At 49.3% G+C, this 23,540-nt stretch overlaps 2 protein-coding genes across 3 annotated transcripts; both read right to left on the bottom strand.

Moving 5' to 3' along the window:
• Positions 1–989: 989 nt before the first annotated feature.
• Positions 990–12,592, bottom strand: WDR73 (WD repeat domain 73). Its single transcript, XM_025392363.1, has 8 exons — positions 12,491–12,592; positions 11,827–11,894; positions 10,864–10,952; positions 6,722–6,810; positions 5,778–5,842; positions 4,090–4,254; positions 3,377–3,742; positions 990–1,640 (listed from the first exon to the last, which is right to left on the bottom strand). The coding sequence occupies exons 1-8, from the start codon at positions 12,529–12,531 to the stop codon at positions 1,405–1,407; spliced, it is 1,119 nt and encodes a 372-aa protein (XP_025248148.1). The 5' UTR covers positions 12,532–12,592; the 3' UTR covers positions 990–1,404.
• Positions 12,593–13,387: 795 nt separating this feature from the next.
• Positions 13,388–16,841, bottom strand: NMB (neuromedin B). Of its 2 annotated transcripts, none has more exons than XM_025391457.1 (3): positions 16,253–16,841; positions 15,432–15,604; positions 13,388–13,659 (listed from the first exon to the last, which is right to left on the bottom strand). In XM_025391457.1, exons 1-2 carry the CDS (start codon positions 16,407–16,409, stop codon positions 15,432–15,434), a joined length of 330 nt encoding a protein of 109 aa, XP_025247242.1. In that variant the 5' UTR covers positions 16,410–16,841; the 3' UTR covers positions 13,388–13,659. The 2 variants fall into 2 exon arrangements, with proteins under 2 accessions (XP_025247242.1, XP_025247241.1); XM_025391456.1 differs by having other exon boundaries at positions 13,390–13,664.
• Between the last annotated feature and the right edge of the window lie 6,699 nt (positions 16,842–23,540).

Here is a 23,540-nt window from a genome sequence, read left to right as displayed (position 1 = left end):
TATCCTAGCACTTTGGGAGGCCAAGGTGGGTGGATTGCCTGAGCTCAAGAGTTTGAGACCAGCCTGGGCAACACGGTGAAACCCTGTCTCTACTAAAATACAAAAGAAATTAGCTGGGTGTGGCAGCATGCACCTGTAGTCCCAGCTATTTGGGAAGCTAAGGCAGGAGAATTGCTTGAACCCAGGAGGTGGAGGTTGCAGTGAGCCGAGATCACGCCACTGCACGCAAGCCTGGGCGACAGAGCAAGACTCCATTTCTACAAAAAAAAAAAAAAATAATAATAATAATAATAATTCAGCCACCTTAGGAAGCCTCTCATTTATGTATTTCTAGCATGTAGTTAGTGTTGCGCATGGGAAGGGCTTAATAGATGCTGACAGAGTGAACAACTTATTTAACCTTATCACCTATTGTGTGTGTGTGTATGTGACAGGGTCTCACTCTGTTGCCCAGGCTGGAATACAGTGGCATGATCACAGCTCACTGCAAACTCCACCTGCCAGGCTCAGGCAATCCTCCCACCTCAGTCTCTTGAGTAGCTGGGACTACAGGCTCACACCACCACACCCAGCTAATTTTTCTATTTTTAGTAGAGACAGGGTTTCACCATGTTACTCAGTCTGGTCTCGAACTCTTGGACTCAAGTAATCCACCTTTCTTGGCTGCCTACATTGCTGGGATTACAGGTATGAGCCACCATGCCCAGCCAATTTTTTTTTTTTTTTAAGGGACAGGATCTTGCTATGTTGCCCAGGCTGGTCTACTCCTCAGCTCAAGCAATCTGCCCACCTCAGCCTCCAAAAGTGCTGGGATTACAGGTATGAGCCACCATGTCCAGCACACTTTAATATTCACTATGGGCCCTCAAAAGGAAATGTTTGTGGGGCCACCAAAAGCAAATGTCCCTTGAACCTAGTCACTTGGGGGGACAAGTGTGGGAAAGTGCACCTGTGTACCCATGAGAACCACTCAAGACGAGCAGAAATCTTGTTTTGCTATTTCCTTAATTGCTACTAGGGCTGGGATTTTTTTATGTTTATTGGCCCCTCTACATTTTTTTCTTTAAAAAAATTCACAAAGCATGTTTGTTAGCTCTTTCAATTCTCCCTATGCTAGTGTGAAGACAGGGACAAAACACTGCCATTTTACACTCCCAGATGTAACAGTAGCTACCAAGTAGTTACCCCATGCATTTCTTCTAACCTTCACAATATCACTACGAGGTAGTTCTTACTATCCTCATTTTACAGATAAGGAACCTGAGGCTAAGTGACACTGGTGTACTTGCCCAAGGCCACACAGCTGGTAACAGGGACTGGCAGTCACTTGAGTCCTACATCAGTAGCCTTGCTACTACAGCAGCTCCTCCCCTTTCTAGAGGCCTGGATGGAAAGATGCTGGTGTCAGCAGGGGGCACAAAGGTCCACCCAATCCCACACATGCAAAGAGGCATCATTTGTTGCTGATAACAAAGTCCTTGGTCTGCAGGGGTGCCAGGTGTGGGTGGTGACCAAAGGAGCAGGGTCCGTCCCGTTTCCATCTAGGAAGACGTGACCTCTGTGAGTGAAGAGAGGTTCTACTTGGCTCTGCGTTCCATTCCAAGATGTGGCATCATAGACCTGGACTGTACCATCAAAACCTGAGAATATAGAAAAGAGAGGCTTGACAATGAATCCCTAATTTTATTTTAAAATAATTTTCTTTCTTTTTTTAATAGAGATGGGGTTTCACCACGTTGACCAGGCTGGTCTTGAACTCCTGGCCTCAAACAATCCTCCCATCTCAGCCTCCCAAGGTGCTAGGATTACAGGCATGAGCCACTGCACCCAGCCCCTAAAATACTTTTAATAATTTGCTCTGTGGTACCAAAACAGGCTATTGGATGAGGAATCAAGGCACTTAAAGGTTAACCATGGGCAAGTAGCATCTGCCCTCAGTGTTGAGAGCTGATGACTCCCTGGGGCATGTAACCATGGGCATCGTTGTGCACCTGTTACGCATGAGGCTTGAAGGCTAATTCTGGACAAGTATTACCTCTTTTAATCCTCAGAACTGTATGACACAGATACTGTTATTTTCCCCAGGAAACTGAGGCTTAAGAGACTTCTTCAAACCTTTGCAAGTTGCCCCAGATTCCAATCCCCTACCTCTGGGTCCCTCTCAGCAGATGGCCTTGTCTCCTACTCAGTGAGGGAAACAGAAGCCTTTGGAGAGAAATACCCTCACGTCCCTGCACAATCTAGCTGCACGCACATTCATCCCATCCTGCCATCTTCCTGTTACTGAAGAGCCAGCCCCTCTACCTGAGCTTGGCTCTTCTCTTCTTTCTGGATCCTGGCATTTCTAATCATCCTTTCTTGCTCTCAATGATTTTTTTCAACCCCCACCTGTCTCAACAGATCCTTCCTGTTGGCTTTTAGATACCCACATTAAGTACCCAAGCAACTAGATGCCACCAGACCAGACCCAGGAGCCTGCTGACCTAACTGGCTTACTACTTTTTTTTTTTTTTGAGGCAGAGTGTTGCTCTGTCACCAGTCTGGAACACAGTGGCGTGATCTCAGCTGACTGCAACCTCCGACTCCCGGGTTCAAGTCATTCCCCTGCCTCAGGCTCCCAAGTAGCTGGGACTACAGGTGTGCACCATCACACCTGGCTAATTTTTTTTATTTTAGTAGAGACAGGGTTTCACCATGTTGGCCAGGATGGTCTCGATCTCCTGACCTTGTGATCCACCCGCCTCGACCTCCCAAAGTGCTGGGATTATAGGCGTGAGCCACCGCGCCTGGCCAGCTTGCTACATTTCAAAAGGTAAGTAGGCTGAGAAGTACCCTTGAGGTCCTGTCCCCGCTTCTCTTTTTTTTTTTTCTTTTTGGGACAGAGTCTCTCTCTGTCGCCCAGGCTGGAGTGCTGTGGCGCAATCTCAGCTCACTGCAAGCTCCGCCTCCCGGGTTCACACCATTCTCCTGCCTCAGCCTCCCGAGTAGCTGGGACTACAGGCGCCCGCCACCGTGCCCAGCTAATTTTTTGTATTTTTAGTAGAGACAGGGTTTCACCATGTCAGCCACTGTCCCCTCTTCTTTCTGACCCAGCCCTATGTCTGTCTCAGTGTCTTACTGTCTGCAGGCCCCTCCACCAACCTAAGACCTGAATTCCTGCTAGGCTAGGAAAGGCCTGCTGCCAGTGTGTGGAAGTTTAGTAGCCAGTGGGGGAAAAGGCCTGCCACTGAAGAATGTGGAGAGTTCGAATTTCTCTGTGAGCAACTTTAACTTCTGGAGTCAGGTTTATCATGTTGCTGGAGGCTCCTTCCTGAGCACACAACAGTCCCCTGAAAGAAAGAGACCAGATAACAGACAAAATCCTGCTCGGTAGTACCTGAGATGGCCAAGCAATTCTTCAGGCTTGGGGCCCAAGTCACTCGTAGCAGCTCTGGGTCAGGGCTAGGTATGGATACTGGGCACTGGACTGAGCTCACAGGATGGCAGAGATCCCGGGGGTCAAGAAGACAAAGACGCCCATCTGAGCCAAGGCTGGCAATGCTGGGCCCAGGGCCCTGGCCCCTGCTCCCAACTTCGGCACACCATCTCTCTCCACCAGACCCAGGGCCAGGGCTGCGATTCTCCAACGGTGCCCACTTCTGGCGGGTGTCAACAAGCCCCAGCTGGCCCGAAGCACAGCAGAAGGCAAAGGTGTCTGCATCTAGGACCTGCAGGCTACTCAGCTCCTCACTGTCACTGACATCTGGAAGACCAAGAGCAAAGGAGACAAGCAGCTGAAGGCAGATGGATCTGGCAATCTGGCAGGGCTGGCTGGTCACAGGTCCCTTTCCACCAGTCCTAGGCAGAATAAATCACATCTCCCTTCCCACTCATCTTGCCATTGTCTGCTCGGCTGGTTGGGTGCTGGTCCCTGGGACTGCCTAATCCTGCCCCAGCATGGGAGCCTTTTGAGGCCAGGGCTCACCTCTTATTCACCATGTATCCCCAACACCTGGCACACAGCGTTGAACTCAGTTTCCATAGTGGCTGAGTTGGGCTGGGGGGTGATGCCGGCCGGAGCAGCCAGCAAGGGGCAAAGTACCACAATACCTGAGGTGTACGTGGTCTTCCGGGATTCCAGATCAACGACCTGCAGACTGCGGAGTCTCGCCCCATGGAGGACTCTAGGTGCCATCGAGGTGAAGACAGCCACCCTAGGCCAGAGACTCTCCTCTTTCTCATGCACACCAATGGTGCTGACAGCTTTAATGACATCTAGGGGAAAACGAAAAGAGGCTAAAATCCAGAACTTTAATGAAGGTTTGAAACATGACAGGCCAGCCAGCTGTCATCCCCTGTACATTTAGAAGGTCAAGAAAGAAGGAGCTGCCGGTTGGCAAGAGATGATGTTGAGACATAACCACTCTGACTCATGTTTACATTTTTGAAACCATCAGAAACATTTCAATTTCTTTATTATTTGTCTTATAAACTGTTTTTTGGAAATAGAAGATAATGCCATCTGAAAACCCAAAAAGCAATTCTGGCTTTTTATATTTTTGTGGAGAACAGGTAGAAGAAAAGGAATGAACATGCTGCTGATGTCACACCTTCAGCGACAAGTCACAGGTACAGAATTCATGAACTGATATTATTTCTTCAAAAACGTGTTCCATGACCTCGAGTGACTTGCTAAAGCCTAGCAAGTACAGGTCACGTTATAGATGTCATTGTCTTGTAAGGTGGACAAGAAAGTCCACATCTTTTTTACACTGAATGGAACATCCTTGGCTTTGAGTCAAATTTTGTTTTGGTTCTTTTGTTTTTTTGAGACAGAGTCTCACTCTGTTGCCCAGGCTGGAGTCCAGTGGCACAATCTCAGCTTACTGCAGCCTCCACCTCTCAGGTTCAAGCAATTCTCCTGCCTCAGCCTCCCGAGTAGCTGGAATTATAGATGTGCACCCTCATGCCCAGCTAATTTTTTTGTATTTTTAGTAGAGATGGGGTTTCGCCATGTTGCTCAGGCTGGGCTCAAACTCCTGGTCAGGCGACCCACCTACCTCGGCCTCCCAAAGTGCTGGGATTACAGGCATGAGTCACCGCACCCAGCCAAGTATTAGTTTTTATTTGGTTGTCTCCACCCGCTAGGTTAACAGGCAGGTTCTCCTCTCTGTATTCTACATCTGAGGCTTCTCTTAATATATGCTTAATGCTGCCAAAGAGGTGAGCTCACTTGAGCAGCCTTAGCTCTGCCCTTGCCACTGCCCCTGCCTAGGGACAGTAGTTCTCTGGATGAACTCAATTCCAGGAGCAGGTTATAGGAAGCTCCATTTGGGGCTTGGATGTCATGTGGTTGCTAATTCATCTTGTCTGCATTAAAGTAGATACTGCACCTGGCTCTGAGTCTACTTCTTTTTTTTTTTTTGGAGACAGAGTTTTGCTCTTGTTGCCCAGGCTGGAGTGCAGTGGCATGATCTCGGCTCACTGCAATCTCCACCTCCCAGGTTCAAGAGATTCTCCTGCCTCAGCCTCCCCAGTAGCTGGGATTACAGGTGCCCACCACCATGCCCGACTAATTTTTTTTATTTGTAATAGAAATGGGTTTCACCATGTTGTACAGGGTGGTCTTGAACTCCTGAACTCAAGTGATCCAGCTCAGCTTCCCAAAGTGCTAGGATTACAGGCATGAGACTGTCCCTAGCCTGAGTCTACTTCTTAACTGGCTCAGATTAGGGGACAGGGGTGCATGAGTCACACTTTCCTAGAACCCCAAACCCCATCAAGTCAAATTCACTCACCACTGTTCTCTGCAACTTGCCACACCTGCAGATAACAACCTGGAAGGCCACTAGTCACCAGCAATCTATTCAGAATAAACAGAAAATCAGTCCAGACCATGGGGAGCTTATCCACACAGGTCCCTTCCCCTCTCCAGCCCACTTAGCTTGGGACTCCACTTCCCGTATCAGGAAATCTTACTGCAAGATCATCAAGGCCGGCCGGGCGCGGTGGCTCACGCCTGTAATCCCAGCACTTTGGGAGGCCGAGGCGGGCGGATCACAAGGTCAGGAGATCGAGACCACAGTGAAACCCCGTCTCTACTAAAAATACAAAAAATTAGCCGGGCGCGGTGGTGGGCGCCTGTAGTCCCAGCTACTCAGGAGGCTGAGGCAGGAGAATGGCGTGAACCCAGGAGGCGGAGCTTGCAGTGAGCCGAGATCGCGCCACTGCACTCCAGCCTGGGCGACAGCGCGAGACTCCGTCTCAAAAAAAAAAAAAAAAAAAAAAAAAAAAGATCATCAAGGCCAACCACCCTCACTTCACAGATAAGAGGCAGGCTCAGTCCACTTTAGGGAGACTGAGCCTAAGCTTCCATGTGTCATGATGGTAACCTAGAGAGTACACCAGTATGGGGCCAAACACAACCTGACCCAGAGACTCTTAGCCTCTCCCAACTAAGCAATTATCACCCAAGAGCAACAGAAGAGCATCCTTCTGTCCCGTTTCTATTCCCTGGAGCAACTACGGTAGACCTGTTTCTTACAATAGTCAAAGGGTTCTGGGGGGCTATGAAGCCACAGCAGTGGTTTCTTTGTATTCTAAATCTGGGCGTATCTGTGCACACACTTGTGTACTCACATGTGCCCGTGTGCTGAGGGGGTGGGAATGGAGACGAGGAGGCAGAATACCCCTCAGGCATCCCATCCTGCGTGGATGGTCTGGATCACAGAATTGACCATACCTGGTATGTGGCACGTGCTTTAGATCAAAGATAGACCTGTCTGAAAATCCTCCATGGCGCACTTTGAAATCTCTTTCTGGGAATAAGCCCTACAATACAAAGGAGTAGCCAATCAGAGCCAGTTCTTCAAATGAACATTTCAGAGGAACTCTTAAGTGAGGAGTCAGGTCCCAGCCTGGCAGGAGGCCATGGAAGCCACTCAGCTGGTGATAGGGCGTTGGTGTGCTGGTATTTGGCAATGTTGGTCTCAGCTGCCTACACATACAGCTTCCTTTTTCCTTTGCACATCCAAAACCCTTCTAGCCTTTCACTAGCCCCTTTTACTACAGCACAAGCATTATACTCCAGGCCTTCCTAGAGAAGCCAGAGAAGCTTAACAGCTTCATCAAAGAAAGCAGTGGACACATCCCCATTTCTCCCTCCATTCTCCTGCTGGAAACCAGGTGGATTCCTCTAACAATAAAAATTAACAATGACAACTTATCAGTGTTCACTGTGTCAGGCGCTTTATCACATTTAATTCTTACAACCTCCTATGATATAGGTACTATAATTATCCCTATTGTACAAATGACACAATTAAGACACAAGGAGCTTCAGCCACTTTTCTAAGGTCATGCAGGTATTAAGTTGTGAATTTGAACCAAAGTCTCTCTAGCCCAAGTCCATACTGTTGGCCACTAGCCTCTACTATCTCCATGTAAGGAACGAGAGGCAAGGGAAAAGGAGGTGGCCATAGAAGAAACAAGGCAAACCTGGTGGTGAGCAGGGACGTAAATCACTTCTCACAGCGAGGCTCAGTCTGGGTGAACCCCTGACTCAAGCCTGACTGGAGATGGGGAAGATGATAGCTTCTGTAGCCTCTGGGTTTTATGAGTACAAATTTGGCTTTTTTTTTTTTTTTAACTTTTTTTTGAGACAGAGAGTGTCACTCTGTAGCCCAGGCTGGAGGGCAGTGGCGTGATCTCAGCTCACTGCAACCTCCGTCTCCCCAGTTTAAGCTATTCTCCTGCCTCAGCCTCCTGAGAAGCTGGGACTACAGGTGTGCACCACCACACCCATTTAATTTTTGTATTTTTAGTAGAGATGGGTTTTCGCCAAGTTGCCCAGGCTGGTCTTGAGCTCCCAACCTTAGGTGATCCGCCTGCTTCAGCCTCCCAAAGTGCTGAGATTACAGGCATGAGCCACCATGCCTGGTCTTTTTTAACTTTTTAAATTTTGTGAAGAGACAGACTTGCCATGTTGTCCAGGCTGGACTTGAACTCCTGGTATCAAGCAGTCTGCCGCCTCAGCTTCAAAAAGTGCTGGGATTATAGGCGTGAGCCACCATGTCAATCTACAAACTTGGCATTTTTCCTGAGCTTTCTCTCTTGAGATTCTAATTCAGTATGTTTGGGAAGTATGCTAGGAATATGCATTTTAGCCAGCACTCCTAATGGCCCTGGTAGGGTGGTCCTCAGGCTATGATAAAAACTGGGCCACATCTGCATGGGATCTAGCCTCTCCCAGTCTGAGCAGTGTTTTTCTATGTCCTTGTCTAGCCTCTCGGCCTCTTCTATTCTAAACAATTCGACCCAACTTCATACCATGGTGATGCCCTAAGATAAATTTATTTACTTACTTTTGTGAGACAGAGTGTCACTCTGTTACCTAGGCTGGAGTGCAGTGGCGCCATCTCAGGTTACTGCAACCTCTGCCTCCTGGGTTTAAGGGATTCTCTGGTGCCTCAGCCACCCTTGAGTAGCTGGGATTAAAGGCATATACCACCACACCCAGCTAATTTTTTTTTTCTTTTTTTTTTTGAGACGGAGTCTCGCTCTGTCACCCAGGCTGGATGCAGTGGTGTGATCTTGGCTCACTGCAACCTCCACCTCCCGGGTTCAAGCGATTCTTCTGCCTCAGCCTCCCGCGTAGCTGGGACTACAGGCATGCCACCATACCCGGCTAATTTTTGTATTATTAGTAGAGATGGGGTTTCACCATATTGGCCAGGCTGGTCTCAAACTCCTGACCTCATGATCCGCCCGCCTCAGCCTCCCAAAGTGTTGGGATTACAGGCGTGAGCCACGTGCCTGGCCGAATTTTTTTTATTTTTAATAGAGATGGCGTTTCACCATGTTGGCCAGGCTGGTCTTGAACTTCTGGCCTCAAGTGATCTGCCCACCTCAGTCTCCTGCTCCCAAAGTGCTGGGATTACAGGCGTGAGCCACCACGCTCGGATTGTTTCTTATTTCATTAAATAATTTAAAAACAAAACAAAACAAAAAAGGCCAGGTGCAGTGGTTCACACCTGCAATCCCAGCACTTTGGGAGGCAGGAGGATTGCTTGAGCTCAGGAGTTCGAGACCAGCCTGGGTAACTTGGCAAGACTCTGTCTCTACCAAAAAATACAAAAGCTAACCTGGTGTGGTGGCACATGCCTGTGGTCCCAACTACTTGGGATCCTGAAGTGGGAGGATGGCTTGAGCCCAGGAGGCAGACGTTGCAGTGAGCTGAGATCACGCCACTGCACTACAGCCTAGGTGACAGAGTGAGATCCTGTCTCAAAAAAAAAAAAAAAGAAATGTGGGGCCAGGAGTGATGGCTCATGCCAGTAATCCCAGCACTTTGGGAGGCCGAGGCAGGTGGATCACTTGAAGCCAGGTGTTCGAGACCAGCCTGGCCAACATCGCGAGACCTCATCTCTACAAAAAAATTTAACAATTCGCCAAGCATGGTGGTGCATGCCTGTAGTCCCAGCTACTCGGGAGGCTGAGGCGGGAGGATCACTTGAGCATGGGAGGTTGAGGCTGTAGTGAGCCAGGATCGCACCACTGCACTCCAGCCTGGGTGACAGAGCAAGCCCTTGTCTCGAACAAAAAGGAATTCAGGAGCAAACACTCCAATTCCTGCCCCTACGTGGCCCTACAAGGTCATCTGCCTGTATGCCTCACTCCTCCCTTGTCCTCTGATGACTAATAGCATCCCCTGGACTCCTGATCTATCCTCATCTTCTATTCCTGGAAGCAGGAGCATGTTCCCTGTGATATTCCCTCATTTTCACCCTCTCCCTCTTCGAGGGTTACTTTCCCACAACTTGTAACTCTGCTGAAGCCTCTGTGTTTAGGAAACCTTCCCTCAGATCTGTGTTTCCAACTAGTTGCTGCTTTAGCTTCTTCCTTCCCTACATTTCCTGACTCTGCTTCCTCTTCATTTTTAGTCTTTGGGCCTAACCATCACCAGCAAAAATCCTGTAGCAGAGGTCACCAAGAGCTTCCCAATTGCCAGTCTTATGAATGAACTCTTCAATTCCTCATCTGAATGATTTTTGTTTTGTTTTTGAGATAGAGTCTTGCTCTGCTGCCCAGGCTGGAGTGCAATGGCACGATCTCAGCTCACTACAACCTCCACCTCCCAGGTTCAAGCGATTCTCCTGCCTCAGCCTCCTGAGTAGCTGTGATTACAGGCACACGCCACCACACCTGGCTAATTTTTGTATTTTTAGTAGAGATGGGGTTTCACCATGTTGGTCAGGGTGGTCCCGAACTCCTGACCTTGTGATCCGCCCAACTTCGGCCTCCCAAAGTGCTGGGATTACAGGCGTGAGCCACTGTGCCTGGCCTTCAATTCCTCATCTGAATGATTTTATTGGAATTCTAGACAGCTACTAACTCTTTTCTTCTTGAGAAGTTCTCTTCTCTTGGCTTCAGAAACATTCGCCTTATCTGAGATTCCCCTACCTCAGAGGCTATTCTTTCTTAGTATTCTTTGGGGGTTCATCTTCCTGTACTCATCCTTTAAATGTGTTCCCTGAGTTTCTGTCCTCACTATATTCTCCTCACTCCTTACATACCACACATTCACTAGGTGACTTTAACCACTCTGAGCATTTCAACTGCCCTCTATATCCTTAATCGCTCCCTAAATCTATTTCTGATAAAGTATAACCCACCTCTTCCTCTGATAGCCCTCTGTAAACCACGAGACATTCTACAGCATTGATCTCTGTGCATATCTGCCTCCCTCTATTAGACTAAAAGGGCAGGCCTAGCGCTTGCTGTCTTTCCAGTATCCAGGACAATACCTGGTAGATAACAGGAGCACCACAAATATTTAATAAATAAATAAAAGTCGACATACTCAGCATTTATATTTCAAGTTACCTTGTTTTCCTTTACAGAAAGTCTGAGCGGTAATTTCAGATGAAGAATTTCATTCTTTTTCAGGCTTTCATAGCCAGCAACAAAGACTCCTGGAAAAAGAAGCAGAGGTAGCTGTGACAAATTGTTAGAAAGACTGCAGACCATGGATAGGTCTATAAACTCCACCCAATCCCCCAAAGTAAGGATAAATTCCTTCAGTGTGCAGCCTTGTATGGAGGAATTGAGTATCTGGTTTTCTTTTTTTTTCAGACAAGGTCTCGCCGGGTCAGCCAGGCTGGAGTGCAGTGGTCTGATCACAGCTCACTGCAGCCTCAACCTCCCAGGCTCAAGTGATCCTCCCATCACAGCCTTCGGAGTAGCTGAAATTATAGGCGTGGGCCACCATGCTCGGCTAATTTTTGTAATTTTTGTAGAGACAGGGTTTCCTTGCTCAGGTTGGTCTCAAACTCCTGGAATCAAGCAGTCTGCCCGCTGCCTCAGCCTCCTGAAGTGCCCAGCCTGAAGATTTTTTTTTTTTTTTTTAGACAGTCTCACTGTTAGCCACACTGGAATGCAGTGTCATGATCTTGGCTCACTGCAACCTCCACCTCCTGGGTTCAAGTGATTCTCCTGCCTCAGCCTCCCCAGTAGCTGGTGGTGCACAGGTGTGCACCACCTCGCCCAGCTAATTTTTGTATTTTTAGTAGAGACAGGGTTTCACCATGTTGGCCAGACTGGTCTCGATCTCCTGACCTCAGGTGATCTGCCCACCTCGGCCTCCCAAAATGCTGGGATTACAGGCGTGAACCACTGCTCCCGGTCAAAGATCTTAATAAAAGGAATATTAGTGCTGATGGGGCATCAAATTGCTACAAGTGACTCTCAGGTGCCCAGAAGAGTGGGTTGGGTCCCTCTAGGCTTAGCTCCTGAAACCCAGCTCAGGAGTGAAATTCCCTCTCCTTCAGGGCCAGGAAGGTATACCACCTTTGTCATCAATCCATTCAAGGACTCGAGTGGCTCCTGAGAGGTCGAATGCATAGAAATCCTCGTACCTGCACAAAAGGGACATAGAATCACACGATGCACAGCACTTCACAGCTCAGATAACTCCAAGATGGCAGCCGCATAGTTCAGTGGCCCAAGCTCTGGAGTCAGGAAGACGTGGGACCGAGTTTGCTTCGCATTTTACTCCCTGTTTCTGGGACCAGGCCAGTCTGTTGATGTCCCTGAGCCTCTGTCCTCATGTGTGGACCTCCCAGGGTACCCAGATTTCCCAAGGTTGACATGAGGAATCAATGAGGTCATCTGTGTTCTGAGCTGAACTCAGAACTGAACTCCCAAGGTTGACATGAGAATCAATGAGGTCATTTGTGTTCTGAGCTGAACTCAGAGGCTGGCGCAAACTAACTGGGCACTGCTTCTTCACAAGCCAGGCTCTTACTAGTAATCTCACAACACACGCACGCAGGAAGGAGCCATTTCCTAAAGATGGGGGCCTAGGCCCAGGCGGAGTCCTCCGCCGCCGAGAGCCCCGAGGCCACAGCTGGCCCACTGTGCACCAGGATCTCCAACGTGCCTCCACCTGCACCCATCCGCCCGCCAGGCCAGATTCGGGCCCAGCTCCCGTCTCCCAGCCCGCATGATTTACAAGCGCAAGGATTCCACCAGCCAGTCCTCCTCAGGATCCATGGCAACGGCCGCTTCCGGCGTCTCACTTCCGCTTCAGAGCCTTCGGGGCCGCGCGGCTCTCGCGACATGTGGGCAGGGCCTCCCGTTAAGGGCGGGGTCAAGAGGCAGAGCTGCGCACCAGACTGGGTGGGTTACGGGTTTTCTTTGCGAAAGCTACGGGAAAGTGACCTGAAATCGGGACTTCCCGGCTGTCAGCTCCGAGCAGGCCTTGAGGACCAAATGATCGCCCGTTTTAGGGCCGGGTGTTTGCAGCCCAAGAGAGGGGCAATCAATGCTCCGAGGCCAGAAATAATACAGGACCGCCCGGTTAAATTCGAATTTCAGAAAAACGGTGAATAATTTTTTTCCTACGAGTATGTTCATGCAATATTTGGTACATTTTATTAGATAAAATTAATGTTTATCTGAAATTCGAATTTAACTGGGTGTCCAGTATTTTTATTTGCTAACGCTGGCAACCCTACTGACGGCCAGAGAAGAGAGTAGGCGGCCGGCAGGGTCTGGATCCCAACTCGGCGCTCCGCTCCAAGCCCGGCGTGAAGATTGAGTCAAGCCCGGCAGTGTAGTGTCTGCAGCCCCCTTTTACTAGCAAAGAAACTAGTGACACTTGCCTGCGGCAGTGGGTGGCAGAGGTGAGAGTAGAACCCGGCGCCTGGCACGAAACCTGGCATACAACAGGCGTTATTTGTTTGCTGAATGAGTGGACGAGTAGGAGTCCAGAGTCAGTGGCAGGCTGGTGCCATGGCATGGAGTATTGTGGACTTTTTGGAGCCAGCCCCATCTCACTGAACACTCTGCCAGCCCCCATTCCCTCCTAGCCCCTAAAAGATGGGTAGAAGGAGAGGACCAGGCATTGTATGTAAAGAGCAAGGTTTTATTCACAAATTCAACATGGAAGCAGGAAATACAGCAGGAACATAATCTGTGTCTGCATCAGCGATATTTCTGGTGACCCAACCAGAAATCACAGTAATGGAGTAACAGATATTGGGCTCAGGATTTACATCCAGATGGGGCCATCACCAGGGTCCCATTCAGCACCTTCCCTGGGTGGGCACAATCTAAGCCACGCTGTTGTGTCTGTCCCATTATTGGTATCATTTCTGAAGTATTTGTACCAGCAGCCTCCTGTACTGAAGAGAAACATACAGAAGAATTGAGTCAGGGAGGGGTTCCTGATAATGATAGGGGCATCCTGCCATTCCTAAGTGCCAGATGTCTGCAGAGGTGGGCACCGGCAGGCTGTCAGCTGAGGCAGAGCACCCTGAATTGCCTTGGAGGGGTCAGGGGCAAAAGTTTTCTCAGAACACAGCCCCAACCACCCAGGGTTGTCATGACAGTCAAAGGAGATCATGGAAGTAAATTCAAGTACAGTGCCTGCTGCTGGGCAGCGTCCTGTAGTCCTCACTCCCCTACCCCAACTCTGCCCCAGACCTCACTCTGAAGCCCCAGACCTAGGCACTGCTGCTTCTGAGATTCTCTAGTTGGTCTGCATGTGTCCGAGCTTCAAAACCAAGGGCACTAGAGGTGGTATTGTTTCCCTTCAGACTCAGCCAGCCCAAGCTCCTAGGCCTTACATCTGAGGTCCTTAGGGGCTGCTGGTTCTATGCCTCAGGAAGTCAGGGATGTCAGTTGAGGCTGGGTTGGACCTTTTCTAGGGAATGCCTCTCCCTTCAAAATGCACACACTATATTGTAGGCACAGTGGGGGATATGAAGGCAAGTCCACAACAGGTGCTGCCAGGGAGCTCACAGACTGGTAAGAGCTCCTATCTACTAAGGGCTGCCTATGAGCCAGGCACCGTGCTGAGCATTTGACATAAATGGTCTCATTTAATGGGAGATGGGCCTTATTATTATCTTCATTTTGTGGGTGAGGAATATGAGGCTTTAGAGAAGTTAAGGGACATTTATAAGGTCACAGAGCTACGAAGTAGCTAGGTTATGAGCCCAGCACGTTGTAGTCAGAACCCACATTCTACCACATCACACTGCCTTCTGCACACAGCAGCAGGGCCAGGGAGGGTGGTGTGCAGTAAGGACAGCACCAGGAGCAGGGAATGGAGGAGTTGCCACTCAGCTGCGCTAGACTTTAAGGCTGGTTTGGCTCTCCAGCTTTGGAGCCTTGAATCCCATAGATCAGTGATTGACAACCAATAATGATTTGGGGCCCTCTCCCCCAGCAGACATCTGGTGATGTCTGGAGATCTTTTCAGTTGTCACAACTTGATGGGGTGGGGGGAAGGTGCTACTGGCATCTAGTGGGTAGATACCAGGGATGCCACTAAACATCCCGTGATGCACAGGTCAGCCCTCACAAGAAAGAATGATCCAGCCTAGAATGTCAAACGCACTGAAGTTGCTAAACCCTGCCACTGGATGCTGAGGCAGATGAGAGAATGGGAAGAGCTCTGGTCAAGGTGAACAAGGTCCAGACTCTGTCTTGGCTACTGACTTCTCTTTCTCTCTCTGGGCCTCAGGGTCCCAGTTCGGCCACAAGCACACACAGGGCACGGCAAAGGTGGACTTGACTAATGCAGCGGGGAACAGCACGGGTGGGACAAGACTGTGGGGACTGAGGGAGAAAGGTCCTTCTCCAAAAGGCTGATGATCCCAGTCTGTTACTTTAGACTGGGTGATGAGTCAGGGGAACTTCTTTCCCTACTTCTTGCCCCATGGGGTCTGCCAGGAAGGTCAGCTTACTTTCTCTGGACTGTTCCTCCTTTGAGCTCTGCCTCAAGAGGGAAAAGCCTGGAACCCTGGCTTTCTGGGGTCTACACCCATAATGTCCTGGTCAGACAGTCACACCCTAATACAGGACTGGGTGGTAATTCCTCCCATGCAGGATCCAGGGATGGCCCCAGCTGGGCCCTCCTGACACTGGAGTGGGGGCTGGCTCACCTAGATGTGGGGTGCGGGGTGGCTGAGGCTCATGCCCAGAGCCTTCTTTAGCAGGAGGATCCTAAGCAGATCATGACTTAGCTGCAGTCTCTGGTCCCTCAGGGAGGTGTGGGGAGCTGTCCCCAATGGGGATGGGCTGGGAGGCTCCAGACTCTTCTTGCCCATGAAGTGACCTAGAAAGGAGGTGTCCGGCACAAGGAAGTCAAGCAGGGAGGATCCTACCTCAGGGGGAAAGTTCCTCATCTCTCCCACGTGTCCATTGTTGTGGCAGGAAGATACTTAACCTTCCTGTTCTTGGTCCTTCCACCTCACCAAGGAGCCACAAAGGTGTCTGGATGGTGGCAAAGCCTGCTCCCTCAGCTTTTCCTGAACAGGTAGAGAGGATGACACAGCTGGAAGGAGGGTGGAATGGTCCAGGGTCAGGGAGAAACTCTGCTACTTGTGTGGCCTGCTTGGACAAGGGACGAGAAAGGGCAGGGTAGGAAGTGGAGAGTGAAGCCAGGTGCCTGGAAAGTGGAGGTGCAGCAAAACCACATCAGCGGTTAGAAGATTCGGTAAAGTCTTGCCTAAGGTAAGGGGCACCGGCTGGCAGTGGGATTTAGGATCTAGCCCAGCCCTGTCTTAAACTGGCTGCGCGACCTTAGCCAAGTCACTGACCTGTCCAGGTCTCAAGTTCACATCTATTAAATTAGATGAGCCCCAGGGTTTCCCACCTGCTCCGACACTAGTGTCCGTGGCTGAGGACAGGCCAGAGGGTTGAGAAGGAAATGGGATCTGAGTAGGATGAGGGGCACTTGCTTGCCCAGTCCGCGAAGACTTACCGGTGGCCCAGAGGTTGCCCCGCGGGTGCACTCGGATCTTGCCGGCTTGGTTGCGGGGCTCCGGGAGATCCCAGCTGAGCGGGGCGACTTCGGCAGCGAGCAGGGCAAAGAGCAGTAGGCTGCTGAGCAGCCGAGCACCCCCCACCCGCCGGGCCATGGCTGTGCCAGGGCAGCAGCTCCGTTCCGGCGCGCTTCCCGGCCGCTCGGCCCCCGGGCTGCCTTCCCTCCTTTTAAACCCGCGCCCCTGGGGGCGGAGCCTGCCCTGAGCAGCCAAGCCGTGCTGCGTGCCCGCCGCCCTCCCCACCCTCACGCTAGGTTACCGGGCAGGGGCACCCCTTTTGGGTCGCCCATAGACCTGCACACCCACACTCTGAACCGCACGCAGGCACCGCTTCCGCCAGGGGCTTCTGGCTGAAGCCCACCACCTTCAGGCTAAGGACCGGGCACAAGGCACCGGGCAAGCAGGAGCCCGGCCCTGGCGGCAAAGCTGCTTCCCCTGGCCCTGCCTTGCCACTGTCCCACGGCTTTCTCAGCCCTCTGAGCCTCTCTTCATGAGGGTAGAGGTCGGGCGAGGAGTTCTCCTCCCGGGTAGCAGCCTTTTTCTTTTCTTTTCTTTTTCTTTTTTCTGAGACAGGATCTGGCAGTATCGTGCAGGTTGGAGTGCGGTGGCGCGATCACGGTTCACTGCAAACTCAACCTCCAGGGCAGGGCTCAAGCCTCAGCCTCCCCAGAAGCTGGGACCACAGGCACACGCCTTCATGCCTGGCTTCCCGCCCCCCGCCCCCGAGAGACTGGGTGTCGCTAGGTTGCCCAGGCTAACAGAGGCATTTTTACAGTGTCCAGCCAAGTGCTAGGCACCAAAGGACTTCCATAAACTAATCCCCATCACCTCCGCCCGTTGGGGGAATCTGATCCGTGTTCACCTTGCTGTCTGCCCTCTCACAGCCAGCACCACAGTCTGGCAATGTTCTGGTACACAGTAAGTGCTCAGGATGGGAATGCAGACTGATGGAGGGTGGGACAAAGGGCCGCTTCTGAGGAATGGGCATCCAGCTGCAGGGCCTGGCTTATGGGCAGGAAGCCGACCTCTGGGTCAAGGAAGTGGAAAGAGCACTGCACCCAAGACTGCACTGCACCCAGGAGTCCATGTACAAGCTGTGACCCGGCTGAACCTCACTTTCTTCAACTGTAAAATGGTAATAACCACACTGCCCTAATTTTTTTTACATGTTTTAGCATACGTACTCTGTGGCAGGAAGCAACAATCCTGTAGGACCTGCCCTCTCACATCTGACACTTTGTTCTCCCCAGGAGCTGTCTGGACTTCCTTGGAAAGAACTTCTTGATCAGTGGCATCATATAATGAGCAGAGGAAGACACTGTGCTCCAGAATAATACATTTATGTTTGCTTAATTAACCGAAACTCATTGTTCAGAGCACTACACTAGACACAAGAAGAGGGGTGACAGATAATTCCCTGCTCCCAAGGGAGTTAACCATCTCCTTGAAGAGACAAGTATACAAAGGAGAGAGTGATGGAGGAGCAGGGCGCAGACCACCCCTTGGACTCTGGATACCTCTGGAACACGGAACAGCATGGCTATGCCAGAACCTACTCCCATCTGGCTTGATAATGGGACCTGCTTCTAGGACTCTTGCTAGTATCTAGCTCAGCAAAGTTGCTAGCTCTGTGGATCCCCATCCTAAAAGGGGAAGCTCACATGAAAAACTGGCTGCCATGCCCAGCTGGAGGCCCAGCTTCCAGGAGCATGACACACAGGACAGGGACGTTTCATTTCTGGCCCTGGCTTTCCCCCCAATCTCCGTGCTTCTCACCTCCCACTCTGGCATTTACACCTCTCTGCTTTCTTGTCACAGCTTAGCCATGGTGTACAGATATAGCTCTTATCACCTTCCGGTAATCATTCCTTTGTGACCCCCCCGCCCCCCGCTCCTCTGCATCCATCAAGCCCCCATCCTATCTTCTCTAGTCCATGGATATAGAAATTAGAGTGAACACACAGAAGCTGGTATTGATTGAGTGCTGCATCACTTAAATGCTTAAAGGAATATTATTTGGTAGGTTTCTCTCTTCTCATTTGGTAGGTTTCGCTCTCCTCATTTTATAGGTGGGAACGAGCTAAGAGGTTTAGCCACTTTCCCAGACATCCCACTGGAATCAGATTTCAGGTCTGTCTGGACCACTGCATCAGGCCCCCAAATCTATGCAGCGCAGATACAACTCTCCTTAAACTACACTCACTCCCATTGTACCATCTCAAATTTCAACACCAAGTTGGGTTTCGATATCTCAGGAGGGAGAGGGAGCAGGCACTGCATTTCGAGTTTCACCTCTCTTCCACAGGTGACTGGACCTTGAGTTCTTCTGAGTTTATACTTAAGCCAAGCTTCCTCTGACACAGCCTGGGTTCACAGCTGCAACCACAGCTCTGAGGCTGGCCCCAGGCACCCTTGGGACCATTTGATCTGTCAGCCTACTACAGAAAAAAAAAAGGGGGGGGCTCTGAGGACCCTGGAGAAAACAGCAGGGGAGCACCTCCACAGACTTAGGAGCACTCACTTTACCTTAGGGGAAAAAATGGGAGGCACAGGGGAGAAGGTGGCTTGCTCAAGGGAGTGCTAGGCTCTGAGTTTAGCATGAAGACCTCAAATGCCAACTGCCTGTTCCCTAAGTCCACTCTGGTGGCAAGAGAAGTCCAAAGGCCTCCACTCCGTGGGGAAAGGCTAGCATTGAATTGAATGGTGGTACATGGGGAAGCTCTTCAGAACCCACTCTTGACCCTCCTATGATTCTACAACATTCAAGGACATGCACAGAAAATGTGAGGCAGGTTCACAAAACAACCCATGGGGTAACTAAAAGGGTGAAAGATACATGGCAAATCCTATCATACCTAACACCAGGAAAACATTTAAAGTGCACCAAGTTTTTTAATAATAAAATTGCTTCATCAAAAATAGTGATTAAGAATGGATATGGGGCCGGGCACGGTGGCTCAAGCCTGTAATCCCAGCACTTTGGGAGGCCGAGACGGGTGGATCACGAGGTCAGGAGATTGAGACCATCCTGGCTAACATGGTGAAACCCCATCTCTACTGAAAAATACAAAAAAACAAAACAAAACAAACAAAAAAACAAAACTAGCTGGGTGAGGTGGCGGGCGCCTGTAGTCCCAGCTACTCCGGAGGCTAAGGCAGGAGAATGGTGTGGACCCGGGAGGAGGAGCTTGCAGTGAGCTGAGATCCGGCCACTGCACTCCAGCCTGGGCTACAGAGCGAGACTCTGTCTCAACACACACACACACACACACACACACACACACAAAGGATGGATATTACAGCCGGGAGCCGGGGCTCACACCTATAATCTTAGCACATTGAGAGCCTGAGATGGGTGGATCACTTGAGGTCAGGAGTTCGAGACCAGCCTGGCCAATATGGTGAAACCCCATCTCTACTAAAAATACAAAAATTAGCCAGGTGTGGTGGCATGTACCTGTAGTCCCAGCTATGCAGGAGGCTGAAGCAGGAGAATCACTTAAAACTGGGAGGTGGAGGTAGCAGTGACCTGAGATCATGCCACCACACTCCAACCTGGGCAACAAAGTGAGACTCTATCAGAAAAAAAAAAAAAAAAAAAATATTACTCCAGTCTACATACAGAAAAAAGAAAAGAATAATTATTTATTATTTATTAAATAAACATTTTTATAAAAATAGAAAGATAATTTTTAAAATAATGGAAAAAATAGCTTGAAATAAAGGACATAAATATATTAATGTTTTTGCTATATTTTCATTACATTGGAATTGATTACGAGTAACACCTTTTCACAATTCAATCTTTTTTGTTGTTTTCCAAAAGTCCTTACCTGCATGCTCCCTTGATCCTCCCATTGCTTCATTATTACACCTATTTTACAGATGAGTTATGTCTCTTTTACAGATGAGTTAACTCAAGTACAAAGCATGTTAATTTCAGAGAAATTAAACAAATGGAGAAAGCCAGAGTGTATACTTCAAACACATGAGAAGTACAGAGGACAACAGAGAAAAGGAAAAGCAGGTCAGGAGCAGTGGCTCATTCTTGCAATCCCAGCACTTGGAAGGCTGAGGTAGAAGAATCGCTTGAAGCCAGGAGTTCAGGACCAGCTTGGGCAACATAGTGAAGCCCAGTGTCTACAAATAAAAAATAAAAAAATTACCTGAGTATGGTAGTATGCGCCTGTAGTCCCAGCTTCACAGGAGGCTGACGGGAAGGACTGCTTGAGCCCAGGAGTTTGAGGTTGCAGTGAATTGTGATCCTGCTACTGCACTCCAGCCTGGGCGACAGAGCAAGATACTGTCTCTTTTTTCTTTTGAGACGGAGTCTCGCTCTATAGCCCAGGCTGGAGTGCAGTGGCGCGATCTTGGTTCACTGCAAGCTCCGCCTCCGGGGTTCAGGCCGTTCTCCTGCCTCAGCCTCCTGAGTAGCTGGGACTACAGGCGCCCGCCACCACGCCCAGCTAATTTTTTGTATTTTTAGTAGAGACAGGGTTTCACCATGTTAGCCAGGATGGTCTCCATCTCCTGACCTCGTGATCTGCCTGTCTCAGCCTCCCAAAGTGCTGGGATCACAGGCGTGAGCCACCGCACCCGGCGGACACTGTCTCTTAAGAAAAGAGGCCGGGTGCGGTGGGAGGCCGAGGCGGGCAGATCATCCGAGGTCAGGAGTTTGAGACAAGCCATGGCCAACATGGTGAAACCCCATCTCTACTAAAAATACAAAATTACCTGGGTGTGGTAGCCCATGACTGTAATCCCAGCTACTCAGGAGGCCGAGGCAGGAGAATCGCTTGAACCTGGGAGGTGAGGGCGGCAGTGAGCCAAGATCGCACCACTGCACTCCATCCTGGGCAACAAGTGCAAAAGTCCGCCTCAAAAAAAAATAGGGGGAGGGGGAAGAAAGGAAGAAAGAAAGAAAGAAGGAAAGAAAGAGAAAATAAATGACAGGAAACCTAGGGTTGTCACAACAGGATGTGTAAAACAGGGGTGTTCAATCTTTTGGCTTTCCTGGGCCACACTGGAAGAAGAGGAATTGTCTTCGGCCACACATAAAATACACTAACATTAATGAGAACCAATAAGCTAAAAAAAAAAAAAAAATCACACACAAAATAATCTCTTACTGTTTTAGGAAAGCTTACGAATTTGTGTTGGGCTACATTCAAAGCTACCGGGCCGCATGTGGCCCGAGGGCTGCAGGTTGGACAGGCTTGGTGTAAAATCTCTATTTTGGCAAATCTTTGAGCACAATCTCCAACTGTATGGGCTGGGGAGATGAAAAGAAACATCCTGGGGTATCTCAGGTCCTACTCTTTAGTTTCAGAGTGAAGAAGGGACCAGAGAACCAGGAAAACAGCAGAATCTTTAAGGGAGAATCAAGGATATTGGATACAATTTCTTAAACTCAGAGGGAACACATAGGGATTAGTTATAAAATCAGAACAGTAACCTCAAAAGGGAAATCTTTCGTAAATCAAAATTGCCAAAATATGAAACATTTTCTTTTTCTTTTTCTTTTTTTGAGACAAGGTCTCGCTCTGTTGCCCAGGCTGGAGTGCAATGGCATAATTTTGGTTCACTGCAACCTCTGCCTCTCAGGCTCAAGCAATTTTCCTGTCTCAGCCTCCACTGCGCCTGGCTAACAAAATGTTTTCTTAAAGGCAATATTTAAAAAAGAGAAAATACCTACACCGAATGAGAACCTGATCATGACTCCAATGGTGGCTAAAAAACAAAGGCTGCTGATCAGCTAACTGGTGCAGTACTCAGGAAAGCTACGAAAACCTAAGGAAGTGAGAAGCCCAGGCCCAGCATTCTTAATTATTTGGGTGTAATATTCACGTATGTTAGGGGACATTTCTGTAACTGGAATGAATACTCTTTAATCTCCAAAGAGGTTTAAATGCTTGGAAATCTGCCAGAGAATCTCACTATTTCTAAGAGACTTACTAATAATCTGAGCAAATCTGCACAAGAAAAACCTAGTCTCTAAAGAATTCCCAAGGGCTTTGCAATTGTGGAATTTATTGCAAATAAAAGAATTTCAATAGACTTTACAAAGGTAAAAGAACTGGGTTATGACATCCAGCATTGTGACACAGTAAAAGCAACAGACTTCAAATCTGGCTCTGCCATGCATGGACCAGAAGACCCTGGACAAATCCCTTAACTTCTCCTGGTTTCTCTCTTTTATAAAATGAAGGTCATTTAGAAGGTTCATTAGATAGAGAAGGTAAAAGCTGTTATAAACTATAAAGCACTTAGCAGAGCTCCTGGCATATTCTAAATACTCACTATTATTAGCCGGACCTGGGAAACGCAAAGCCTGCTTTAAATATGAAGCCCATCTCAGAGGGGGAAAAAGTTCCCTGGATAACAGCTATGGTGTTGACACAATAGTGCCTGACTCAGGCAAAATGCCTATTACATCAAAAATTGATCAACTAAAATGTCAGCCCATCTACCTCAACTCTTGACCAATTCCAAGAAAAAGGATTCTACACAGCATTCTATTTTGGCTTAAAAAAGTTGTCAGGCTGAGAGCTTTGATCAAAGCTTGATGCTAGCCAATTTACTTACTTGCCTGACATTAAGTCTAGTTTAAATTCTTCTAGACTCCTTGAATTAAATCTGGAATATAGCTTACCAATCTAAGTAGACAGGCCAATTAAAGTAACAATTTCAGAGAAATGATTCTTAATCAAGAGTAGGTGGGGCTGGGTGTGGTGGCTCACGCCTGTAATCCCAGCACTTTGGGAGGCCGAGGTGGGTGGATCACCTGAGGTCAGGAGTTCAAGATCACCCTGGCCAACATGGTGAACCCCATCTCTACTAAAAATACAAAAATTAGCTGGGTATGGTGGTGAGCACCTGAATCCCAGCTACTTGGGAGGCTAAGACAGGAGAACTGCTTTAACTCAGGAAGCGGAGGTTGCAATGAGTGGAGATTGCTCCACTGCACTCCAGCCTAGGCAACAGAGCGAGACTCGGTCTCAAAAAAAAAAAAAAGAAAGAAAAAGAATAGGTGGAACTTGGGCACAGTGGCGCACACCTGTAATCCTCACACTTTGGGAGGCCTAGTGGGTCCTGAGGTCAGGAGTTTGAGACCAGCCTGGCCAACATGGTGAAACCCTGTCTCTACTAAAAATACCAAAAAATTAGCTGGGCATGGTGGCGCGTGCCTGTAGTCCCAGCTTCTTGGGAGGCTGAGGCAGGAGAATC

Source organism: Theropithecus gelada, chromosome 7b (assembly GCF_003255815.1).
Source record: "Theropithecus gelada isolate Dixy chromosome 7b, Tgel_1.0, whole genome shotgun sequence".
Lineage (NCBI taxonomy): Eukaryota > Metazoa > Chordata > Mammalia > Primates > Cercopithecidae > Theropithecus > Theropithecus gelada.
Note: the sequence above shows the minus strand (reverse complement) of the source record. Positions and strands in the feature narration are given on the sequence as shown.

Excerpts from the sequence above, each read along its gene's own strand:
- WDR73 (XM_025392363.1), bottom strand. The coding sequence starts at position 12,531 with ATGGATCCTGAGGAGGACTGGCTGGTGGAATCCTTGCGCTT. Across the intron at positions 3,743-4,089 it reads GAAGACCACGTACACCTCAG|ATGTCAGTGACAGTGAGGAG; the intron begins GTATTGTGGTAC and ends TTGGTCTTCCAG. Across the intron at positions 1,641-3,376 it reads GAATTGCTTGGCCATCTCAG|GTTTTGATGGTACAGTCCAG; the intron begins GTACTACCGAGC and ends CTATATTCTCAG.
- NMB (XM_025391457.1), bottom strand. The coding sequence starts at position 16,409 with ATGGCCCGGCGGGTGGGGGGTGCTCGGCTGCTCAGCAGCCTACTGCTC. Across the intron at positions 15,605-16,252 it reads GGGCAACCTCTGGGCCACCG|GTCACTTCATGGGCAAGAAG; the intron begins GTAAGTCTTCGC and ends CCTCCTTTCTAG.